This window comes from Schistocerca cancellata, chromosome 2 (assembly GCF_023864275.1).
Source record: "Schistocerca cancellata isolate TAMUIC-IGC-003103 chromosome 2, iqSchCanc2.1, whole genome shotgun sequence".
Classification (NCBI taxonomy): Eukaryota; Metazoa; Arthropoda; class Insecta; order Orthoptera; family Acrididae; genus Schistocerca; species Schistocerca cancellata.
This window is the reverse complement of record NC_064627.1, coordinates 515,216,808-515,236,988: the sequence shown is the minus strand read 5'-3', so window position 1 is coordinate 515,236,988 and position 20,181 is coordinate 515,216,808. Positions and strand designations below refer to the sequence as shown.

At 42.1% G+C, this 20,181-nt stretch overlaps 1 protein-coding gene across 2 annotated transcripts in view; it reads right to left on the bottom strand.

Annotated features, from left to right (window-relative positions):
• Positions 1-19,665, bottom strand: part of LOC126162063 (conserved oligomeric Golgi complex subunit 4) — a 122,385-nt gene extending 102,720 nt beyond the window's left edge. The window contains exons 1-2 of one of the 2 annotated variants that reach the window (XM_049918322.1): positions 19,630-19,665; positions 19,346-19,435 (exon numbers count right to left, since the gene is read on the bottom strand). In XM_049918322.1, coding sequence (XP_049774279.1) covers positions 19,346-19,435; positions 19,630-19,650 — 111 coding nt within the window. In that variant the 5' untranslated portion in view covers positions 19,651-19,665. Of the gene's footprint in view, positions 1-19,345; positions 19,436-19,521; positions 19,603-19,629 lie in introns of those variants that run through there. The other variant, XM_049918323.1, reaches the window with a different exon arrangement.
• Positions 19,666-20,181: the final 516 nt, after the last annotated feature.

Sequence of the window (20,181 nt, the reverse complement as noted above, 5' to 3'; positions counted from 1 at the left end):
AAGAGGTGCAGACATGGGGTGAGGTTGGGGGAAAGTTTTATTGAGGATGGAGTCCACCTGGTGCTGGGACAGGATATGCATGAACAGAGGCTAGTTACCAAGGAAGTAGCGAATGTTTTGATATAGGAGGTGATACTGTCATTGCACCAGGAGAGAGAGGGAGGAAGGGGAAGGAGGGAGGAAGAGAGAAGCTTAGATGAAGGTGTCGCGGCGGATAAAGACAAAGTGGGCTTGATTGTGGGAGTGGGTGGCATAGGTGTTCAGGTGAAAGACAGAGCGAGTACAGTGAATTGTTGGGGTTGATCAATGGGACGAACAGGGACGGCGAGCTCAGTTTTGGTGGGGGTGGGGGGTTTGCTTTACATTTACAGGAAGAGATTGGGTAGGCTTCATTATAGGTATTACATGATACATAATAGGCTTGGACACTGCTTGAGGAAATGACAGGCTTTGCAGTGGGGGAAGGTGGGAGGATTTTTACAGGCAGAAGTGAGGTGATTGTTGTAATCCAGACAATTTTGGCACCGTGGAGGGAGGGGGGTAGGAAGGGTCAATAAGAATGGCGGCAGCTCTAGATAATGGCTCCCTGGGTGAGTAGGTGGCCAATGGAAGAGGCAGATTCTGTGAAGGCACCCATGAGGCAGGTGGGTCTGGAATCATTATAAATGTGGCAGGCAGAATGGATTTCGAGGTCGACGTGGGTGTTCAGTTCCACCAACACCTCTGTCTCCATGACCACGGGGATACACTTCATGATTACGGCAGTGAAGGTTGGAGGACAGTGAGGAGGTAAGTGCTGGTGGGGAGAGGAGGCATTAAGGAAGGTTGTGAGGGTGGCATAGAGCCAAAGGTGATAAGGGTGATTTTTCTGAGGAGGTTGGCATGGAGGAAGAGATTGGGGGATTTTATGAGGATGGAGTCCTTGTGAGGAATGAGTTGAGAAATGGGGGCACTGGGGAAGTATTTACAGATTTCTAAGGTGAGGGCACGGGTGTCAAAGAACTTGGGGTCAGGACAGGAGAGCAGGAAGGTGTGCATGGCAGGGGGTTGGGATGTGGGAATATGGTTGGTATCCATGGTGGGGTCAGAAAGAATGGGGATAGGTGGTAGATTTTTGGTGGAGGGGTAAAAAATAGCCCGTTTAGGGATTTTTTTTGCTGAGGGAGACCTGGGAAGAAGGGTGAGTGATGGGTTGGAGCAGGAGGTGATGAGAGGCAGGCCCTTCTTGGGGTGGGGAGGTGTCAACATGAAATGGTATCAGCGAATCTGCAGTGGTGGCCACTGCGGTCCAGCAAGCTACAACCTGGGCTGGTGAAGAAGGTGGTGGGGCTGTAGGGTGACTGGGGAGGGGGCAGAAACTCTTAAGGGTATACGGAATGAGTTTTTCGATGAAAAAATCGATTTTTGGGTAAATGCATTTTCGAAAAATTTAGACTCTCCCATTTAATCCCATGTATAAAATATTTGGATGACGTGAATAGAACTATTTTAAATAATTTTTTTAAAATAATTTCGACACACGATGTTCCGCACCTTGTATATGAGACGCGAAATATACCTGATATAGACAGCCTTGCCAGAGATATAATTGAGCACAAGAGAGTTAGCTTTTCTGTTGGCTACACTGCTAGACAGTTGACAATAGATTCTGCACCATTTGTATTGTTTCCTTTGTGAGTACATCCATGTCATTGTTGTGAAAGTCGTATGTGGAGAAGTCATTGAGTTTTCTTTCCTTCAACATACCAAGACCTAGTCTGAAGGTATTTAGAAAGCGTGTACATTGGCGCAAGAAAGTAAAGAGTACTAAAAATTCGTCTGATTCATCTTCATCAGTATCTGATGTCCCAGTAGCGACTAACCTCAACACTGGTAGTGATACATTGAGTGATGCTGCTGCCACTACACTGGAAAGTGCTTCAAGAAGAAAACTAGCTGGAATTGAAGAAGAATACAAGAAACTAAATTCTGGGACTACAAAATATGAGGTAATTAACGTCTCTTTATTATCAGACGTTTTGGAGAACAATGTGTGCTGCAAACAATGTGGAAAATGTGGTGTTTCATTGAAAACAAACTTACATGTAGGACTTGCTTGTGAATTAGAATTGATGTGCAGTTATTGCAAACACAGTGTTACTTTCTTCAATTCCTCACATGTTACTGCAGATACAGGTAAGCTATACAATATAAACATTAGACTGGTTTATGGATTACGGTGTATAGGAAAGGGCAGGGCTGCAGGTGCCATGTTGTGTGGTGTGATGAACCTCCCTCCTCCACCTTCAAAATTTAACAAACACATAATTGCAATAAGCTCTGCTGTAGAAGATGTGGCAAAGGAAAACAGGAAAGATGCTGTTGAGGAAGGAGTTGTTGAAAATAATAATAGCAGAGACTTGTCCATAGCTTTTGATGGAAGCTGGCAGAAGAGAGGCCACACATCTCTGAATGGTGTAGTAACAGCTACAAGTGTGGACACTGGTAAGGTAGTTGATGTGGCAATACTTTCCAAGCATTGCAGATGAAAGGAGAAAATGAAAAATAAACATGAAGAGGAGTGCATGGCAAATTACTGTGGGTCAAGTGGTGGTATGGAAGTTGCTGGTGTAAGAAGTATTTATCAACGCTCAGTAAAATGGTACAACGTTAGATACATAAATTATCTTGGAGATGGTGACTCGCAGGCTTTCAAAGAAATTGAGGAACTGAGACCCTATGGTAACGATGTGAAAATTTCCAAACTGGAGTGTGTTGGCCATGTTCAGAAAAGGATGGGATCAAGACTTCGACGGCTCAAGGCTAGCATGAAAGGCAAGAAATCGAGCGATGGAAAAACTTTAGATGGGAAAAATAGACTGACAGGTGCTACAATAGATCATATTCAGAAGTGCTATGGTCAAGCAATAAGACAGAATACAGCAGATGCAGAATTAATGAGAAGAGCAGTCTGGGCTCTGTTTTTTCATACAACTTCAAACAATGAGAATCCCCAACATGGGCTATGTCCAAAAGGAGACGATAGTTGGTGCAAGTACAACAGAGGCAAGGTAACTAAGAAACAATACAATCACCCTCATCACCTGCCACCTGCCATAATGGATGAAATAAAACCAATATTCCGAGACCTCGCAGATATTAGTCTACTAAAGAAATGTCTTCATGGCCGGACTCAAAATCCAAATGAGTGTGTGAACCATGTGATATGGAATAGACTACCTAAAACTGTGTTTGTGGGTATAAACACACTTCACTTTGGCGTTTATGATGCTGTTTCATCATTCAATCAGGGCAATATAACAAAGTGCAAAGTTCTGCAGAAGTTGAGGCACTGTGTAGGACTACTAACTGCCGCAGCTATGCTTTGTTTGGACAAGGAACGGCTCAGGTCTTCAGATAATGCCATAAAAGTATATTCAAAGATGGCTAGACAGCATAGCAGAGCCATCAAGAGGAAGCTGTTGGACGATTCTGATGATACAAGCTAGGGAGCAGGCTTGTACTGAAGTAAAAACTTTGAAGCTAATTTCCCGTAACTTTAGTTTTTTTGGGCCTATTTATAGTAGAAAGATGAAATTTTCTGTAGTTGTTCCTTAAGACCTTCTAATATATCTGAATTAAAAGATATGTGGAATTATTTTGTATTAATGGATGTAAATTTTAAAATACTTGTTAAAATGTATAACTTTTTTTAACATTTACAAAAAATAAAATATCTGAAAAACTATACATTATTTTTTCAAAATGAATAATTCAGCATAAAAGCAGAACATATCTCTGCGTTCTGTGAAAAAATCGAGAGCATCGTCCCAATAACAAATGAAAAAATGTTCCTAACTTTTAGCTCAATTTAACATTGTAAGCATAGGGCGTTCTGTATACCCTTAAGCACAGGTGGGAGTGGGAGCGGGAGCAGAATGGTAGATGTGTGGATATAATATGGGGGAGGAGATGGAAGGGGAGGAGCCTATAATGAGAGGGGGGGGGGGAGAGGCTGGACGTAAGGAGGTGGGGCAGACAAGGAACTCCATTAAGTGATGGTGGGGGCAGCAAAGGGGAGGTGTATATAATGGTGGTAGTTGTGCTGTCCATGATGAAAGGGAGGTGAGCTCACTGGCGACAGGTGTTACTGAGATGGGAAGCAAAACAATGAGTGCAGAGATGAAACAGCATACAAAGGCAGAGAAACAACAGGAGGATGGTGATGAAGATGATGGGCGGTGACAGCAAGGAAGGACAGCGACTCAACAATGACGGCGGTAGGCGGCTCAGGCAGGCAGCCGACAGCTGATCCTGAAGAGGAAGACAGCGATGTGCAGTGGCGGCGGGCAGTGACAGTGGGCAGTAGCAGTGGGCGGCAGCAGCAGCAACAGGGACAGGCAGCAGCGATGGTGACAGCCGTAGCGGCAGTGACAGTGATGGGCAGCAAGATGGCACAGGGTAAAGCCACTGAGAGCTCTTTCAATCGGCAAATATGTTCAGAGGGTAGCTTATACAACAAATTATTCTGTGCGGAAGGTGGGATACCGAACCTCTGGATGTCCACGTTGACTGCACCGAATCTTTTTCCTTGGTTTTGTGCAGCACAGCCTGTTGGATGCACTTAATGAAAACAATGAACCAGCACTAGCAGTCATGTGCCATCTTGGAATATGCCGTAGAGTCGGTGTTGAGCTTCCTTTTGGAGAGAGCACATGCTGTGGATAAGTAATGTGCAGAATTTGATAGAAAGTGGATTTAATAGTTAAAAGTGTTATGTCTATGATTGGTGATTACCTGTTTACTTACTGTGGAAACGCAATGTAGCAATGGTTGCTTTAGTGTGAATGTGAAACAAAAATAATTGTTAAACAAGACTAGATGAGTGTAGGCATTGTTAGGGAAGTGTGTTACATCTACATCTACACGATTACTCTGCAATTCACATTTAAGTGCTTGGCAGAGGGTTCATCGAACAACAATCATATTATCTCTCTACCATTCCACTCCCGAACAGCGCGCAGGAAAAACGAACACCTAAACCTTTCTGTTCGAGCTCTGATTTCTCTTATTTCATTTTGATGATCATTCCTACCTATGTAGGTTGGGCTCAAAAAAATATTTTCGCATTCGGAATAGAAAGTTGGTGACTGAAATTTCGTAAATAGATCTCGCCGCGACGAAAAAAGTCTTTGCTTTAATGACTTCCATCCCAACTTGCGTATCATATCTGCCACACTCTCTCCCCTATTACACGATAATACAAAATGAGCTGCCCTTTTTTGCACCCTTTCAATGTCCTCCGTCAATCCCACCTGGTAAGGATCCCACACCGCGCAGCAATATTCTAATAGAGGACGAACGAGTATAGTGTAAGCTGTCTCTTTAGTGGACTTGTTGCATCTTCTAAGTGTCCTGCCAATGAAACGCAACCTTTGGCTCGCCTTCCCCACAATATTATCTATGTGGTCTTTCCAACTGAAGTTGTTCGTAATTTTAACACCCAGGTACTTAGTTGAATTTACAACCTTGAGAATTGTACTATTTATCGAGTAATCGAATTCCAACGGATTTCTTTTGGAACTCATGTGGATCACCTCACAATTTTCGTTGTTTAGTGTCAACTGCCACCTGACACACCATACAGCAATCTTTTCTAAATCGCTTTGCAACTGATACTGGTCTTCGGATGACCTTACTAGATGGTAAATTACAGCATCATCTGCAAACAACCTAAGAGAACTGCTCAGATTGTCACCCAGGTCATTTATACAGATCAGGAACAGCAGAGGTCCCAGGACGCTTCCCTGGGGAACACCTGATATCACTTCAGTTTTACTCGATGATTTGCCGTCTATTACTAACCTGCAACCTTCCTGACAGGAAATCACGAATCCAGTCGCACAACTGAGACAGTACCCACAATAAATCAAAGTAATTTGCAGAATGAGATTTTCACTCTGCAGCGGAGTGTGCGCCAATATGAAACTTCCTGGCAGATTAAAACTGTGTGCCCGACCGAGACTCGAACTCGGGACCTTTGCCTTTCGCGGGCAAGTGCTCTACCATCTGAGCTACCGAAGCACGACTCACGCCCGGTACTCACAGCTTTACTTCTGCCAGTATCTCGTCTCCTACCTTCCAAACTTTACAGAAGCTCTCCTGCGAACCTTGCAGAACTAGCACTCCTGAAAGAAAGGATATAGCGGAGACATGGCTGAGCCACAGCCTGGGGGATGTTTCCAGAATGAGATTTTCACTCTGCAGCGGAGTGTGCGCTGATATGAAACTTCCTGGCAGATTAAAACGGTGTGCCCGACCGAGACTCGAACTTGGGACCTTTGCCTTTCGCGGGCAAGTGCTCTACCATCTGAGCTGCCAAAGCACGACTCACGCCCGGTAGGAGAGCTTCTGTAAAGTTTGGAAGGTAGGAGACGAGATACTGGCAGAAGTAAAGCTGTGAGTACCGGGTGTGAATCGTGCTTCGGTAGCTCAGATGGTAGAGCACTTGCCCGCGAAAGGCAAAGGTCCCGAGTTTGAGTCTCGGTCGGGCACACAGTTTTAACCTGCCAGGAAGTTTCAAAGTAATTTGACTTGTGCTGTTATTATTTGCAAGTGTCATTTTTATTCTTTGATTAAGTAACTTTAATATTTGAAAATCATAAGAGAGATAAATTCATATTAGGTTATTTTCATGATGAAGAGTGTTCTCTCAGCAAAGCCACCAAAATCAAGTCTAATAGCTGCAAAATATAGCCTATCAAAACTAGAGAGACAGGGACAGACCTATTACACTTGTCTTTGCAACGTGACATATTTTATCATCACAAAACCACAGATATATTAGTGAAATAAATAAATACATAAACAAACCCATTGAAAAAAATGGAAATGAAGTCCCATGCTTCTTTACAGAGCATAGGGGAACAATGCGGGAGACCCGCACTGCCTTACTAGCCAAGGTCCTAATGGAGGTGGTTTGCCGTTGCCTTCCTCCGACCGTAATGGGGATGAATGATGACAATGAAGACGACACAACAACACCCAGTCAGCTCGAGGCAGGAAAAATACCTGACCCCGCCGGGAATCGAACCCGGGACCCTGTGCTCGGGAAGCGAGAACGCTACCGCGAGACCACGAGGGGTGGACAAATAAACCCATTACATACCTCTAAAGGTTTTCAAGGAATATATAGTTTGTTCATAAAATGAATTTGTTTCAAGAGTGTATTTGATACACTTGTCACCTACAAAATGCAAGATGAGAGCAAAAAGCATTTGTTCGTTCTGGATATAAAGTATTTTTCACAATTCTATACCAAAGGATCACCCCTGGTGCTTTACCCTTATACTTTTGAGAACCACTTGGGTGTTTCACATAATTTTGAAATTCGTACACCATATGTCTTATTGTCAACTAAAACAGATTGCCAATGAACAGATAAATTAATCTGCCCTTTTGACTGAATATTTAAAAAAACACTGTAAATTAAAATGTGGCACATGGCGATTTGCATGCCACAACCACCCCACAGCAGAGCAAGAAGCCATGCATAGATGAGTGAAAAGGAGCACTGGGCAGGGCTCCTTACAGTGGACTCTGCCATGGTAAAGAGACTTTACACTTAAAATACTCCCTTCAAGGAAACCAATTTGCTACTCAAAACTCTCAGACAGAACTTTATCAACACAGTAGCTAAAAAGCACTGTGATAAAAGGAAGAATATGAATACAGGCTGATAGGCATAAAAATCTCTTTGGTGGAGCTGTCCTAGAATACTATGCCTCCAAGTAGTAATGTCCATCTGATCTACACTGAAGAGCCAAAGAAACTGGTACAACTGCCTAATATCGTGTAGGGCCCCTGTGGGTATGCAGAAGTGCTGCAACACGATGTGGCATGGACTTGACTAATGTCTGAAGTAGTGCTAGAGGGAACTAACACCACGAATTCTGCAGGGCTGTCCATAAATCCGTAAGAGTATCCTCAAACAGTATGTTGTAAGGCATCCCCGATATGCTCATGTCTGGGTATTTTAGTGGCAGTGGAAGAGTTTAAACTCAGAAGAGTCACTTTGTAGCATTTCTAGATGTGTGGGGTGTTGCACTGTCCTGCTGGAATGCACAATGGACCTGAATGGGTGCAGGTCATCAGACAGGACACTTAAAAACGTGTCACCTGTCAGAGTCATATCTACACGTATCAGGGGTCCCATATCACTCCAACTGTGCATCTTCTACACCATTACAGAGCCTCCACCAGCTTGAACAAGAGCTCAGATGGAAACCCAGTTCTAAGCAAAGAATGGAAAGCAGAAAGGTGGAAGGAGTACATAGAGGGTCTTTACAAGGGCGATGTAATTGAGGATAATATTATGGAAATGAAAGAGGATGTAGATGAAGATGAAGTGGAAGATATGATACTGCGTGAAGAGTTTGACAGAGCACTGAATGATCTGAGTCGAAACGAGGCCCCGGGAGTAGACAACATTCCATTAGAACTACTGACGACCTTAGGAGAGCCAGTCCAGACAAAACTCTACCATCTGGCGAGCAAGATTTATGAGACAGGCGAAATACCCTCAGACTTCAAGAAGAATATAATAATTCCAATCCCAAAGAAATCAGGTGTTGACAGATGTGAAAATTACCGAACTATCAGTTTAATAAGTCACAGCTGCAAAATACTAACGTGAATTCTTTACAGACGAATGGAAAAACTGGTAGAAGCTGACCTCGGGGAAGATAAGTTTGGATTCCGTAGAAATGTTGGAACACGTGAGGCAATACTGACGTTAGGACTTATCTTAGAAGAAAGATTGAGGAAAGGTAAACCTACATTTCTAGCATTTGTAGACTTAGAAAAAGCTTTTGACAATGTTGACTGAAATACTCTCTTTCAAATTCTAAAGGTGGCAGGGGTAAAATACAGGAAGTGAAAAGCTATTTACAATTTGTACAGAAACCAGATGGCAGTTATAAAAGTCGAGGGGCATGAAAGGGAAGCAGTGGTTGGGAAGGGAGTGAGACAGGGTTGTAGCCTATCCCTGATGTTATTCAATCTGTATATTGAGCAAGCAGTAAAGGAAACAAAAGAAAACTTCGGAGTAGGTATTAAAATCCATGGAGAAGAAATAAAAACCTTGAGCTTCACCGATGACATTGTAATTCTGTCAGAAACAGCAAAGGACTTGGAAGAGCAGTTGAACGGAATGGACAATGTCTTGAAAGGAGGATATAAGATGAACATCAACAAAAGCAAAACGAGGATAATGGAATGTAGTTGAATTAAGTTGGGTGATGCTGAGGGAATTAGATTAGGATATGAGACACTTGAAGTAGTAAAGGAGTTTTGCCATTTGGGGAGCAAAATAACTGATGATGGTTGAAGTAGAGAGGATATAAAATGTAGACTGGCAAAGGCAAGGAAAGCGTTTCTGAAGAAGAGAAATTTGTTAACATCGAGTATATATGTATGTGTCAGGAAGTCGTTTCTGAAAGTATTTGTATGGAGTGTAGGCATGTATGGAAGTGAAACATGGACGGTAAATAGTTTGTACAAGAAGAGAATAGAAGCTTTCGAAATGTGGTGCTACAAAAGAATGCTGAAGATTAGATGGATAGATCACATAACTAATGAGGAGGTATTGAATAGAATTGGGGAGAAGAGGAGTTCGTGGCACAACTTGACAAGAAGAAGGGACCAGTTGGTAGGACATGTTCTGAGGCAGCAAGGGATCACAAATGTAGCATTGGAGGGCAGCGTGGAGGGTAAAAATCGTAGAGGGAGACCAAGAGATGAATACACTAAGCAGATTCAGAAGGACGTAGATTGCAGTAAGTACTGGGAGATGAAGAAGCTTGCACAGGATAGAGTAGCGTGGAGAGCTGCATCAAACCAGTCTCAAGACTGAAGACCACAACAACAACAACTACTACAACAACAGAGATGATAACAGCAGACATCTCACTCTTCTGGAAAACTACAACACATAAACACTAATAGCAAAAATCAAACTTTTTGCAAACACACTAATTAAATTTAAACCAAATAAGTCTCTCACAAATACAGGCATAAAACACTACCCCCCTCCCTCCCCCTACTCCTCTTAAATGTACTATTCACTTCCTTCTCCCTATTCAGTCTTCATTTCATACTCTGTTATTTTCTTATCTCTGGGGAGAAACCATAGTGGAGGGGAGGGGGAGGGTGATGGGTAGTGTATGGTGGGAGCATCCAAATAGTCCGTGTGGTGATGTGGTGTAGCAAGCACTCAAGTCCCTTGAGACATGTTATGGAGCATGTTGAGCAACTGGGTACTAGTTATCCTCAAGGTGGACAGTTCTTCTATTTCCTTTCTTGCACTCAGCCAATTTTAATGGTCGTAATATTTACATACAATGTTGTGCAGTAGACACAAGTTGTGTGACGAGCAACTTGCATGATTTTGGAAGTTGCTCCTGCTTTGATATTGTCAGATTTACCAGTGGTTGGGCTGGAGGAGTTGGCAGAAGGTGTGTCCATGGGGCAGATTTTACAGCAGGGACATTTGCGTGTGTAGTAACCTTGGGATAGGGATTTCGGTTTGGAATGACATAAGGTTTGACTAGGATGTTTTGGAGGTTAGGAGGACAACAGAAGGCTGTGAGGAGAAAATTAGAGAAAGAGAGACTCTCATTTCAGGGCTTGACTTGAGAAAGTCATAGCCTTGGTGGAATAAACTAGTGAGGCATTCAATGCCTGGGTAATACTGGATGACAAGGGTGGATGGTTCCGAACTTCCAGATTTCTGGAAGTGTGAACTACATTCGTTAAAGACACTGAATGGAGGATACTGACCAGATTTGTTTATGAATAAGATTTGTGGGGTAGCTGCAGCAGAGGAAAGCCTAGGAAACACTGTTGGTGTAGATGTTGAGAGATACCGCCATTTGCTGTGGATACCTGAACTGTAGGGAAGGGAGTGTTTGATGTGGAAGGAGTGGCTGCTCTAAAAGAGTATGTATCACTGCCTATTGGAAGGTTTTATATGGACATAGGTTTGAATGTTGGCTTCAGAGAGGTGGAAATCAATGTCAAGCCAGATGCCTTGGAAAAGGAGCATGTGAATTTGAGTTGGAAAAAGGATGTAAGTTGTCACACCCAGAAGCTGAGGAGTTGTTCTTCCCCATGAGTCCACTACAAATATATCACGAATAAATCTCCTTTGCTGTTTGGATTTTGCTAATGAATGTGAGGGTTTTACTACTGTACCATGGTATGTTGTGCAATACTTGTAACCACTGGCTTCATTAGCTGCTTTCAGGTGGTAAACTGTTTTTTAGTTACTGTATTTGTTTCTACAAGTACTTTGTTCCAATAACTATCTCAGTCCATGTTGCGGTGTTGTGGTAATTTTGTGTGCCAGCTTTTTCACTGTGGTCAAAGTGGATGTTGTGAAGAAAGTTAGGTGTCTTGTCTTATAAGTCACTTTCAGTTTACTACATGGTCCTTGCTTCATCACTTTAAGTCTTGACTTCATGGAGCAAGGATCTCACCACAATTAACTAATGAGGGAGGAGATGCATGCAGTGCTACAGTCTTGGGCAGCTTCGTAACAATAAACATCAGTTAGCAGAACCTTAAATGGCAGTGTAGTGTGCATGATATGATAATGTTTAAATAATGGAAAACAATTTTGTACGTAGAGCTGAATTATAACACACAGAGTTTGCTTCATTATTTTCAGGAAGAATAGGCATATCAGAAGTCAAAACAAAAGCAGCTGTCTTTTGCTGTCCTCAGTTGATTTTTCCTGTTAAGTTATGTACATCAGTCACTTCATCAGCCTCCCATACTTCCTTTAATTCACTTGCGTCAAGGGCTATTATGTCCCTGCAAGTCACAACAGCTAAATTGAAATTTGGACCACTGTGCAACTCCATCATGACTGACTATTCACAAAGAGATTTTGCAGTCTGCAGCAGTGATGCTTGACATATAGTGGCAGTTTCTGCTAGCAGTGACTGATTTCAGAAGTGTTTCATTGATTTGAGGGATCCTGTTGTCCCACACAAGCTTCCTGAATACAGAAACGTTCTAGCATATATTCTTCTCTCTTAATTATTGGAAAAAAATTGTGACAGCTGATTTGTGTTCTGTTACTGTTGTCTGGTCACATCACAGTTTGTGTATGTTCATATGGCTTAAATATTCACTTCTCTTAATGTGATGAGCATTGTAGTCCTAACAAACAGCCCACCTGAATCACTAGAAGTATTTTATTGCTTGTGGCAGTATTCATGAACAGTTACGAAATAAATATTGATTCACATTTCCACTTGCCTGAGTAATTCCTGTACCATTTTGGTGTGGCAGGGGCTTCACAAATTGCCCACTAATGTCTGTTTTGACTCGACATCCATTCTCCACCCTATCAACAAGCATCTCATCTTCAGGTTTCTTCAAAGAGTTTGTACTATCCATGTGATCTGGGCAATCAAGTCAAACATTCCCCATAACGTTCAATATTTCCCTGCAGTGTCACACGATGGTCAGAAAAGCATCTACAGAGCTTATTGTTACAGAAGGCTGATGGCACACATCAGATCCGAGACAATGGGTTCATCAATTCCATACCCAGCAAAAACCATTGGAGTTCCCTGTGCTGCTGCCATTTAACATGGCATATATCATTTATCACATGACCTGGATGTGGTGAGCCCTACCAAGAGTTACAGAACAGTCTTGTCTCCAATGTTAAGTTAAAAAAGCCAATGAGGACTTCAATAGGATTCACTGTGAGGTGCCGCAACATCCGGTAATCGCCCTTTCTTCTTCTTCTTCTTCTTTTTTTGCTACCTCTCCTGGCAAATTCATAGTAGTAGTGGCATTTTAGATCATGGCTGATGATGCCAATGATTTGAGCAAATGGCTCCACTATGGGCAATGTCTCCTTGGTGGGTCAGGAGAGTCTTGATGCTTATTACGGCATTGTAGAATGTATTAACAGTGCACTTTCCATCCCTCCCACAAATCATCCTAGTGGCTAGAGATACATACACAATATTTTTGGACTGGGTGGTTGAGTTCAGCAACTTTTTCCAGTCATCACAAGAAAGACTCTAAGCTGTTCACGAGATGGTCTGTATTTTAACCTCTGCTGAGCCTAGTAGCTACATTGTAAAACAGGTACTCAATGTCCATCGGAAAATGAGTTGTCTTCTAAAATTCAGCACAAACTTCAACACAGATGCATCAATGGTGTAGTGAATCAAGCTGATAATATGACTGTATGCAGTTTTACATGCACTGTCAGTTGTCTATACAGTGTCAATTTAGCATACTGAGCACTTGACTTGGTGGCTTTATTTTGCAGCACTGCTCTGTCAGACATTTGCACTCACATTGTGAAGTAGTCACTGTAGTGCAGACCACTGAGAACTTCTCACAGAGCAGAGTGTGTTAATGCTTGAGTGTACAACAAAAGTCCGATGGCTAACCATAACCCTGTAAGTATTGATAAATATGACAAACATCTTTAGATAACAGAGATATTCTCTTCAGCTTGACATCTGGAGTAGATGGTTGCATACTCACATACACGGGAGAACATAAAAATAACCAGAATTTTTGTTATTCTGAATTTTAATGAACTCTACATTTATAGTACTTTAGGCTGCTTCAGAGTAGTGTCCATATGCATCAATGCACTTGTCACAATGCTTTTGCCACAACTGAAAACAGTTCTGGAACTCATAAGGCAGGTTACTCTTCAAAGACATTAGCGTGTTTTCTTTGACGTTATCCACATCACTTAATCACTTTCCTTTCAGAATTTCTTCACCTGTGGATAACAAAAGCACATGCAGCACGTTGTTTTTTTTTTACCATGAACTCTTAGAGCTGTGTGGGCTGGAGCACTGTCGTGGTGGAGCAACCAGTTTCCATTTCTTCACATTTCTGTCTTTTTTGTCACACACTGTCATGTCATCTAAGTTGCACATCCAGGTAAAAATGTTGTTTATATCAGCGCACACTCTGCTGCAGAGTGAAAATCTCATTCTGGAAACATCCTCCAGGCTGTGGCTAAGCCGTGTCTCCGCAATATCCTTTCTTTCAGGAGTGCTAGTTCTGCAAGGTTCGCAGGAGAGCTTTTGTAAAGTTTGGAAGGTAGGAGACGAGATACTGGCAGAAATAAAGCTGTGAGACCGGGCGTGAGTCGTGCTTCGGTAGCTCAGATGGTAGAGCACTTGCCCGTGAAAGGCAAAGGTCCCGAGTTCGAGTCTCGGTCAGGCACACAGTTTTAATCTGCCAGGAAGTTTCATGTTGGTTCACTGTTTGTCCTGGAGGAATGAACTAATACCACTGATATAAAAAAAGGATCAATACTGTTTTCACAGTGGATCGCACTTGAAGGGCTTCCTTGGGTCATTGTGACGTAGCTAGTTTTCCACTGGCTTGACACTTGCTCTGACTCTGGATTGTACCATTAGTACCGACTCTCACCCCCAGTCACAATTATTTTAAGATCATTCTGCATTTCACTCTTCAAGTTGTAGCAAACATTCACACACTTATCTCTTCAGTCATCTGCGAGCAAGCAAGGAACAAATTTTGCGGACACCCATCTTCGTGCAAATCTTCGGTGGGCTGTGCTACATGACACTTTCATTTTTTCAGAAATTTGGTCAATGGTCCTTCAACGATCTTCATTAAGTGCACATTTGATTGTGGCAATGTTTTCAACGTTTTTCACTGTTGAAGGACAATCTTGGCATGGCATGTCTTCAGTTGACACACTGCCAGATTTGAAATGAGAAAACCACTTGTAGACCTGTGATTTCCCTCAGCATCACCATTAAAGGCTTGTCGAAGCATCCCAGTAGCCTCTGATGCAGTTTTCCCTAAAAGAAAACAAATTTTCATTCTTGTTCCTTCTTGTCAGCCATGTCATTAATCACCAAAGGGTTAAAATAAGAACGCAAATAACAGAGCACCACAAACAAACAATTTAACTCCAACTGAATCCAGCTAACTGAGTGATGTGGGAGACCCCAAACTAACACCACTTAACAGCAAAAGGCGTATCTAAAAAGCACGTATGCACAACATTTAGATTATAGCTATTTTTGGGCCTCACCTTGTGGCACACTATGTGCAATTAGGTGCAGAGGAGGAGCATGTGGCAGTGTCAGAGAGCAATCACATGAGGACAGATAGTTAACCCACTAGGTGCACTGGTGATGTCCTTCCTGGGGTGAGCATCAGAGTCTTTAGAGCGGAGAACATCAGAATTTTTAAAATGAGCCTCCTGGATGCACAAACACAAGAGTCTATCCTGCACTAAGTGCCTCAATTCCTGCACATGTTACTCGAAAGTATTTCTGTTGCAGTGGAATAAGAGAGTCATATTACAAGTGAGGCTTTTCGCTTTCTTTTGTCTTTCATTGAGACGGACAATTTGAGCTGGGTCCTTAGCCAAGAGATTTATTGGTTCCATGATACTAACCACCAAGTCCATGGACAATGCTGGAGGGTTATCATATCCATTAGGCAGAACAAATGTAGTGTGATCGGAGGTTTTTATGCAAAATGTTTGAATGGTTGTCTTTGTGAATGTTTATCATTCATAGATTACAGTACAGGCTCAACAATTTGGGTTTTAATATTTAATTTTTCCTTACTCAAATACTGAAATGAATGATAGACTTTGAGCATGGTCTGGTGTCCTGAGAGACAACTGATCTGCACGATCACATGCAAGTATGTGTGTCTGCTCAAGCTTCCATTGCTCAATTTCCTGTCAAGGATGTATTAGTATTCACAGCTCTTTTGCTTGTCCATCTCCATAGCTGGGTAGTTTGCACACCTGACTGCCATACAGAGGACCCCACATTCAATTCCTGGTACTACTCTATTTTCCGGGTCGACAGAAGCGTCCGATCCCACGCATCGGTTTTGACTCGTGATGTAAGGGTGTTGTCGTGTGTGACGTCATGATGGTGTGGAGTTTGGTTTGTGAGTGTGGCGTGTTTGTAGATGTCGTGTTGCGGTTTGTTGTGCTCTCTGGTGGTATGTTCATGGTTTTCGTTTGTGTGGTGTAATGGGCTCAGTTTGCTTTTGCTCACTATCCAGAATTGTTCGAGTGTCGGCTGTGTTTGTAGTGAAATTCGTTTCAGTGAGTTAAAGATTTTGTGTGAAGGTTAATTTAGTGTTGTTTGCTGTACATCGTGTGGTAATTTTAGTAAAATTAATCGGTTGTTGTTTTTGTTCAGGAATGGATATGACAGATAAAATTAACAGTGCGCAGGTCAAGGGAAGTGTTTGATCCCAATGTGTGGCTGTGTATGTTCATATTGGTATCGGGAGATGTTTTTGAGCTATATAGGCAAAGGGAAGTGTTTGATCCTAATTTATGGGGTCGGGAGCTGCTGTTGAGCTATATAGGTCAAGGGAAGCGTCCGATTCCAGATGATATTGTGTTTAGTGGTATTTGGGGAGTTTTGTGATGTCGGTTTCTTTCATCGTTTTGTATGGGGGTGGGTGTCTAAATTTGTTTAAATTTAGTTTGCCCCACCCAAAAACACCCCATTTCCAGCACTTGTACCGTTAGTGCCATTAGGCTTTTTGTGGAAAGTGTGTGTATTTGTTTTTCGATGTATTTTCGTCCTCATAATGTGTACGTACCGACTTTATATGCGCCATCTAGGAATCGTGGTTTATTGTCGTTTCCGCCATATTTGTGACGTCATGGGTCAAAGCAGATGGGCGGGACCGGACGCTTCCGTATTTCCAATTTTCCCTTGGAGAGGGGAGTGGAATTGGGTACACTCAGCCTTGTGAGGCCTAGCAAGCAACTAGCTGAATGAGAGGTAGTGGTTCCTAGAAAGCTGAAAAAGACTGGTATCACACTGTGCTGACCTCTTGTCCCTCCATGTTACACTCAAATGATGGCACACAGGGGAATGCAGAAATGACACTGCAGCCACTCAGCATTGCACACCCTCTCTGCTTAATCACTGAGTTTCTTGTTACCATCATAATTATTCAAATGATGATGTAAATATTGTTGACTTAATAGTCTGCTAGACCTTTATCTACCTCTGCAAAAAGAAATTTATTTCTCTAGCTTTAATGAAGTATTTCATTAGAGGTTTGTTTCTTACTCACAGCCTGGTTGGTTTAGCCAGGATCTCTGTCCCCTGACATACATATGAGTCTATTGTCAAACTGCACAGTTGTTGAAGCCTATCCAGAAGTTACACTAATGGAAAACTGATGGTCACAGAACCCAGTATGGATTTATTGGTTTCACCAAACCCAAAGTCAGCTATTATTGACAGAGCCTTTTAGAAGGTACATGTAGCTTAACAAATTCTACAGACATAGTATGCAGTCTTTAAGAAGAGGAACCAAGGAGGGTCAACAGAAACATCCGATCTCACGCCTCGGCTTTGACCCGTGACGTAAGGGTGTTGTGGTGTGTGACGTCATTACGGCGCGGAGTTTGGCTTGTGAGTGTGGCGTGTTTGTAGATGTTGCCTCGTTGACGTTACCTTAGTAGGAGTTTTAGGGCCTGTAATATATAGTTTACCTTTTTACTGTACTTTTTGTTTTAACGTCGTCTATGAGGCTTTTATCAGTTTGCCATTAGATTGTTCAATCTTTATGGTCTATATGTTTTGTCGCTACTCGTTATGTCTAATGAATCAATATTGTTTTTTTCTTTTTTTTTTTTATTTGTTTCTTTTTTTATCTTTTGATTGACCTACACATTGATCTGTAGCGTAGCCCTGAATACGAGGTTAGGTTGGGAGTTTTTTTTTGGCGCGGGGGGGGGTCAGGAGGGGGCGCAGCCCCCTCCCCCCCCTGCCTGGCCTTGAGTACCACTTGTCTTTGTTTGCTATCAATGTTAGCAGATTGTTCTTGTGAAACCTTTGTGTGTGTTGTTTTTCTATGTGTTTTCGTCTTTGTGATACGTATGCAACGTTTTTATATCCGCCATATTGGAATTGTCGTTTATGGTCGTTTCCACCATATTTGTGACGTCATGGGTCAAAGCCGACGGGTTGGATCGGACGCTTCCGTATTTCCACCAAGGATTGTGTAAAACTGCTTTTAAATTTCATTACCTGTTTACACTATAATTTTATAAACATAATACCTTTCATCATATACTGAAAAATGAAATTGATAAAATTTTAGAGATTTGGGCACATATAGAAAGTACAGACAATTTTCTGTTCAGTCAAGCATCCATGAATGGAATAATATGAAAGACAAATAAAATCAATACCAAGTTTGCTTTGCTATAATAAGTGTGACAGTTTGTGGAAAAAAAAATGTACCAGAAAGTAATACAAAAAGAATACAATAATACTGTTACCATAAGTTCTCTGCTATAAACTGGTCTGTGGGGCGAACAGTCAGAAAAGTTCCATCAACAAGTCAAGATCAGTTCTGTTATCACCTAAAACTGATTATGAGTCTAAAATTTTTATAGCTAGTGGAACTACAAGTTCAACTGTTAGAAAGGTGAAGAATGTTAAGAGGGTATGACATTCTCCTGGAGCAAGTTTACTCTACAGAATCACTCATCATGTGTTGCGACAAATTCAATAAATAGTTGAGAAAACTGTTACATAACCAAATTAACAACAGTGTGCATAATGTAATTGCTTGTGGTATTGTCCCCTCTCTTGGAGAAACAGTGACATGCTGAAATTCTCATTGTAGCCAACTACAGCTCCCTGGATTTAGGTATGTACTGAGCTGCTTAATGGTCTTAAATTACCTTATCTCTAACAGCTAGGCCCAAGGGAATTGAGTGCTGAGGAAACTGAATAATGTAATAGGAATGGGTTATTCATACTATATGAATTTCACATCACATCTCTAGCTCATGTTTGTGTGCCTGTAAGTTTTGCATACATAATATCGGGTAAAATCCCCCAAATGGACCTCATTGTTCGTGTAGTTGGGAAATACAGAAGCGTCCGATTCCGCCCGTCTGCTTTGACACATGACTTACCACGTTACCCATAAACACACAACCAGAGAAAACCACCTACCGCAACAATACGCCACCTATAAACACGCCACACACGCAAACTAAACCAAAAACATCACCTAACACACCACCAGAGAGTACCACCGATATCACATCAAAACGACACCTACAAACACGCTACTCTCACAAACTAAATTCCGCGCCGTCGTGACGTCACACACCACAACAGCCTTACGTCACAGGTCAAAGCCGACGAGTGGGATCGGACGCTTCGGTCGACAACTGAGCGGACGGTGACAGCAATTACCTTCTGCAACATTACAACTACTGTTAGAAACGCTTTCTGACTGGCGAATTTTAAACATCAGCACTTACTTCCTCTTTCTGCAGTTCATTGTAAGCAGAGCGTATCTGTTCCTCGGTATAGTGTCCCGATTCCTTCGTGGCCAACTGTAGAGACATCATCTAAATTCAAGTGCTACAAACACCAATAAGTACTTGCCAAACTAATAACGCACGTTCATTCATATTTCACACAAAAAAAAACACACTTCTCAACCATCAACAACTAATCTTCAATAACACAACACTAGCAAGTACCAAGGCTTTGGCTGCTGACTGCCAAGTGCCAACACTAATAAACAAACCAAAGATTTTACCCCAAACATACGAGATGTCATTTTTTATTCCCCTTTGAGCATGAACTTCGTGAACTAGCCAACGCTTTAATCCAAAGGTAGTTATATAACGAGATGTAATTTTTGTTTCACTTTGCGCGTGTACTTCAAAAAGTCAAGTCACACCTGACGGAATAGAACGTCAAAACACACCATGTATTTCAAAAGGTTGCATTTTTACACAGGACGTCAACAGAACGAAGCACTAACGTCAAGATTTCTCAGGCAGATAGTTTTGACGTTGATGTTGTAAGGGGACGATTGTGTCGTCTGCTAATATCAGAAGTTAAACCTGTTCTCTCTAAGACGCATACACACTGAAGATTTTGTTGAAAACATGTTTCCAGCGTTGTTCGGCAACCTTGTTTCTTGTGTCTGGTCAACGAGGTTGCTATGTCTATAGTGCGTTTAAAATTACTTGACAGCACAATCATACATTTATGTCCGTGCTTGACAGTTCACCTCTGTCACTTGTCGCTTCAGAATTGTCACATCGACTGCTGGCTACCGCTCGGTTGTAAATGACCGTTATAG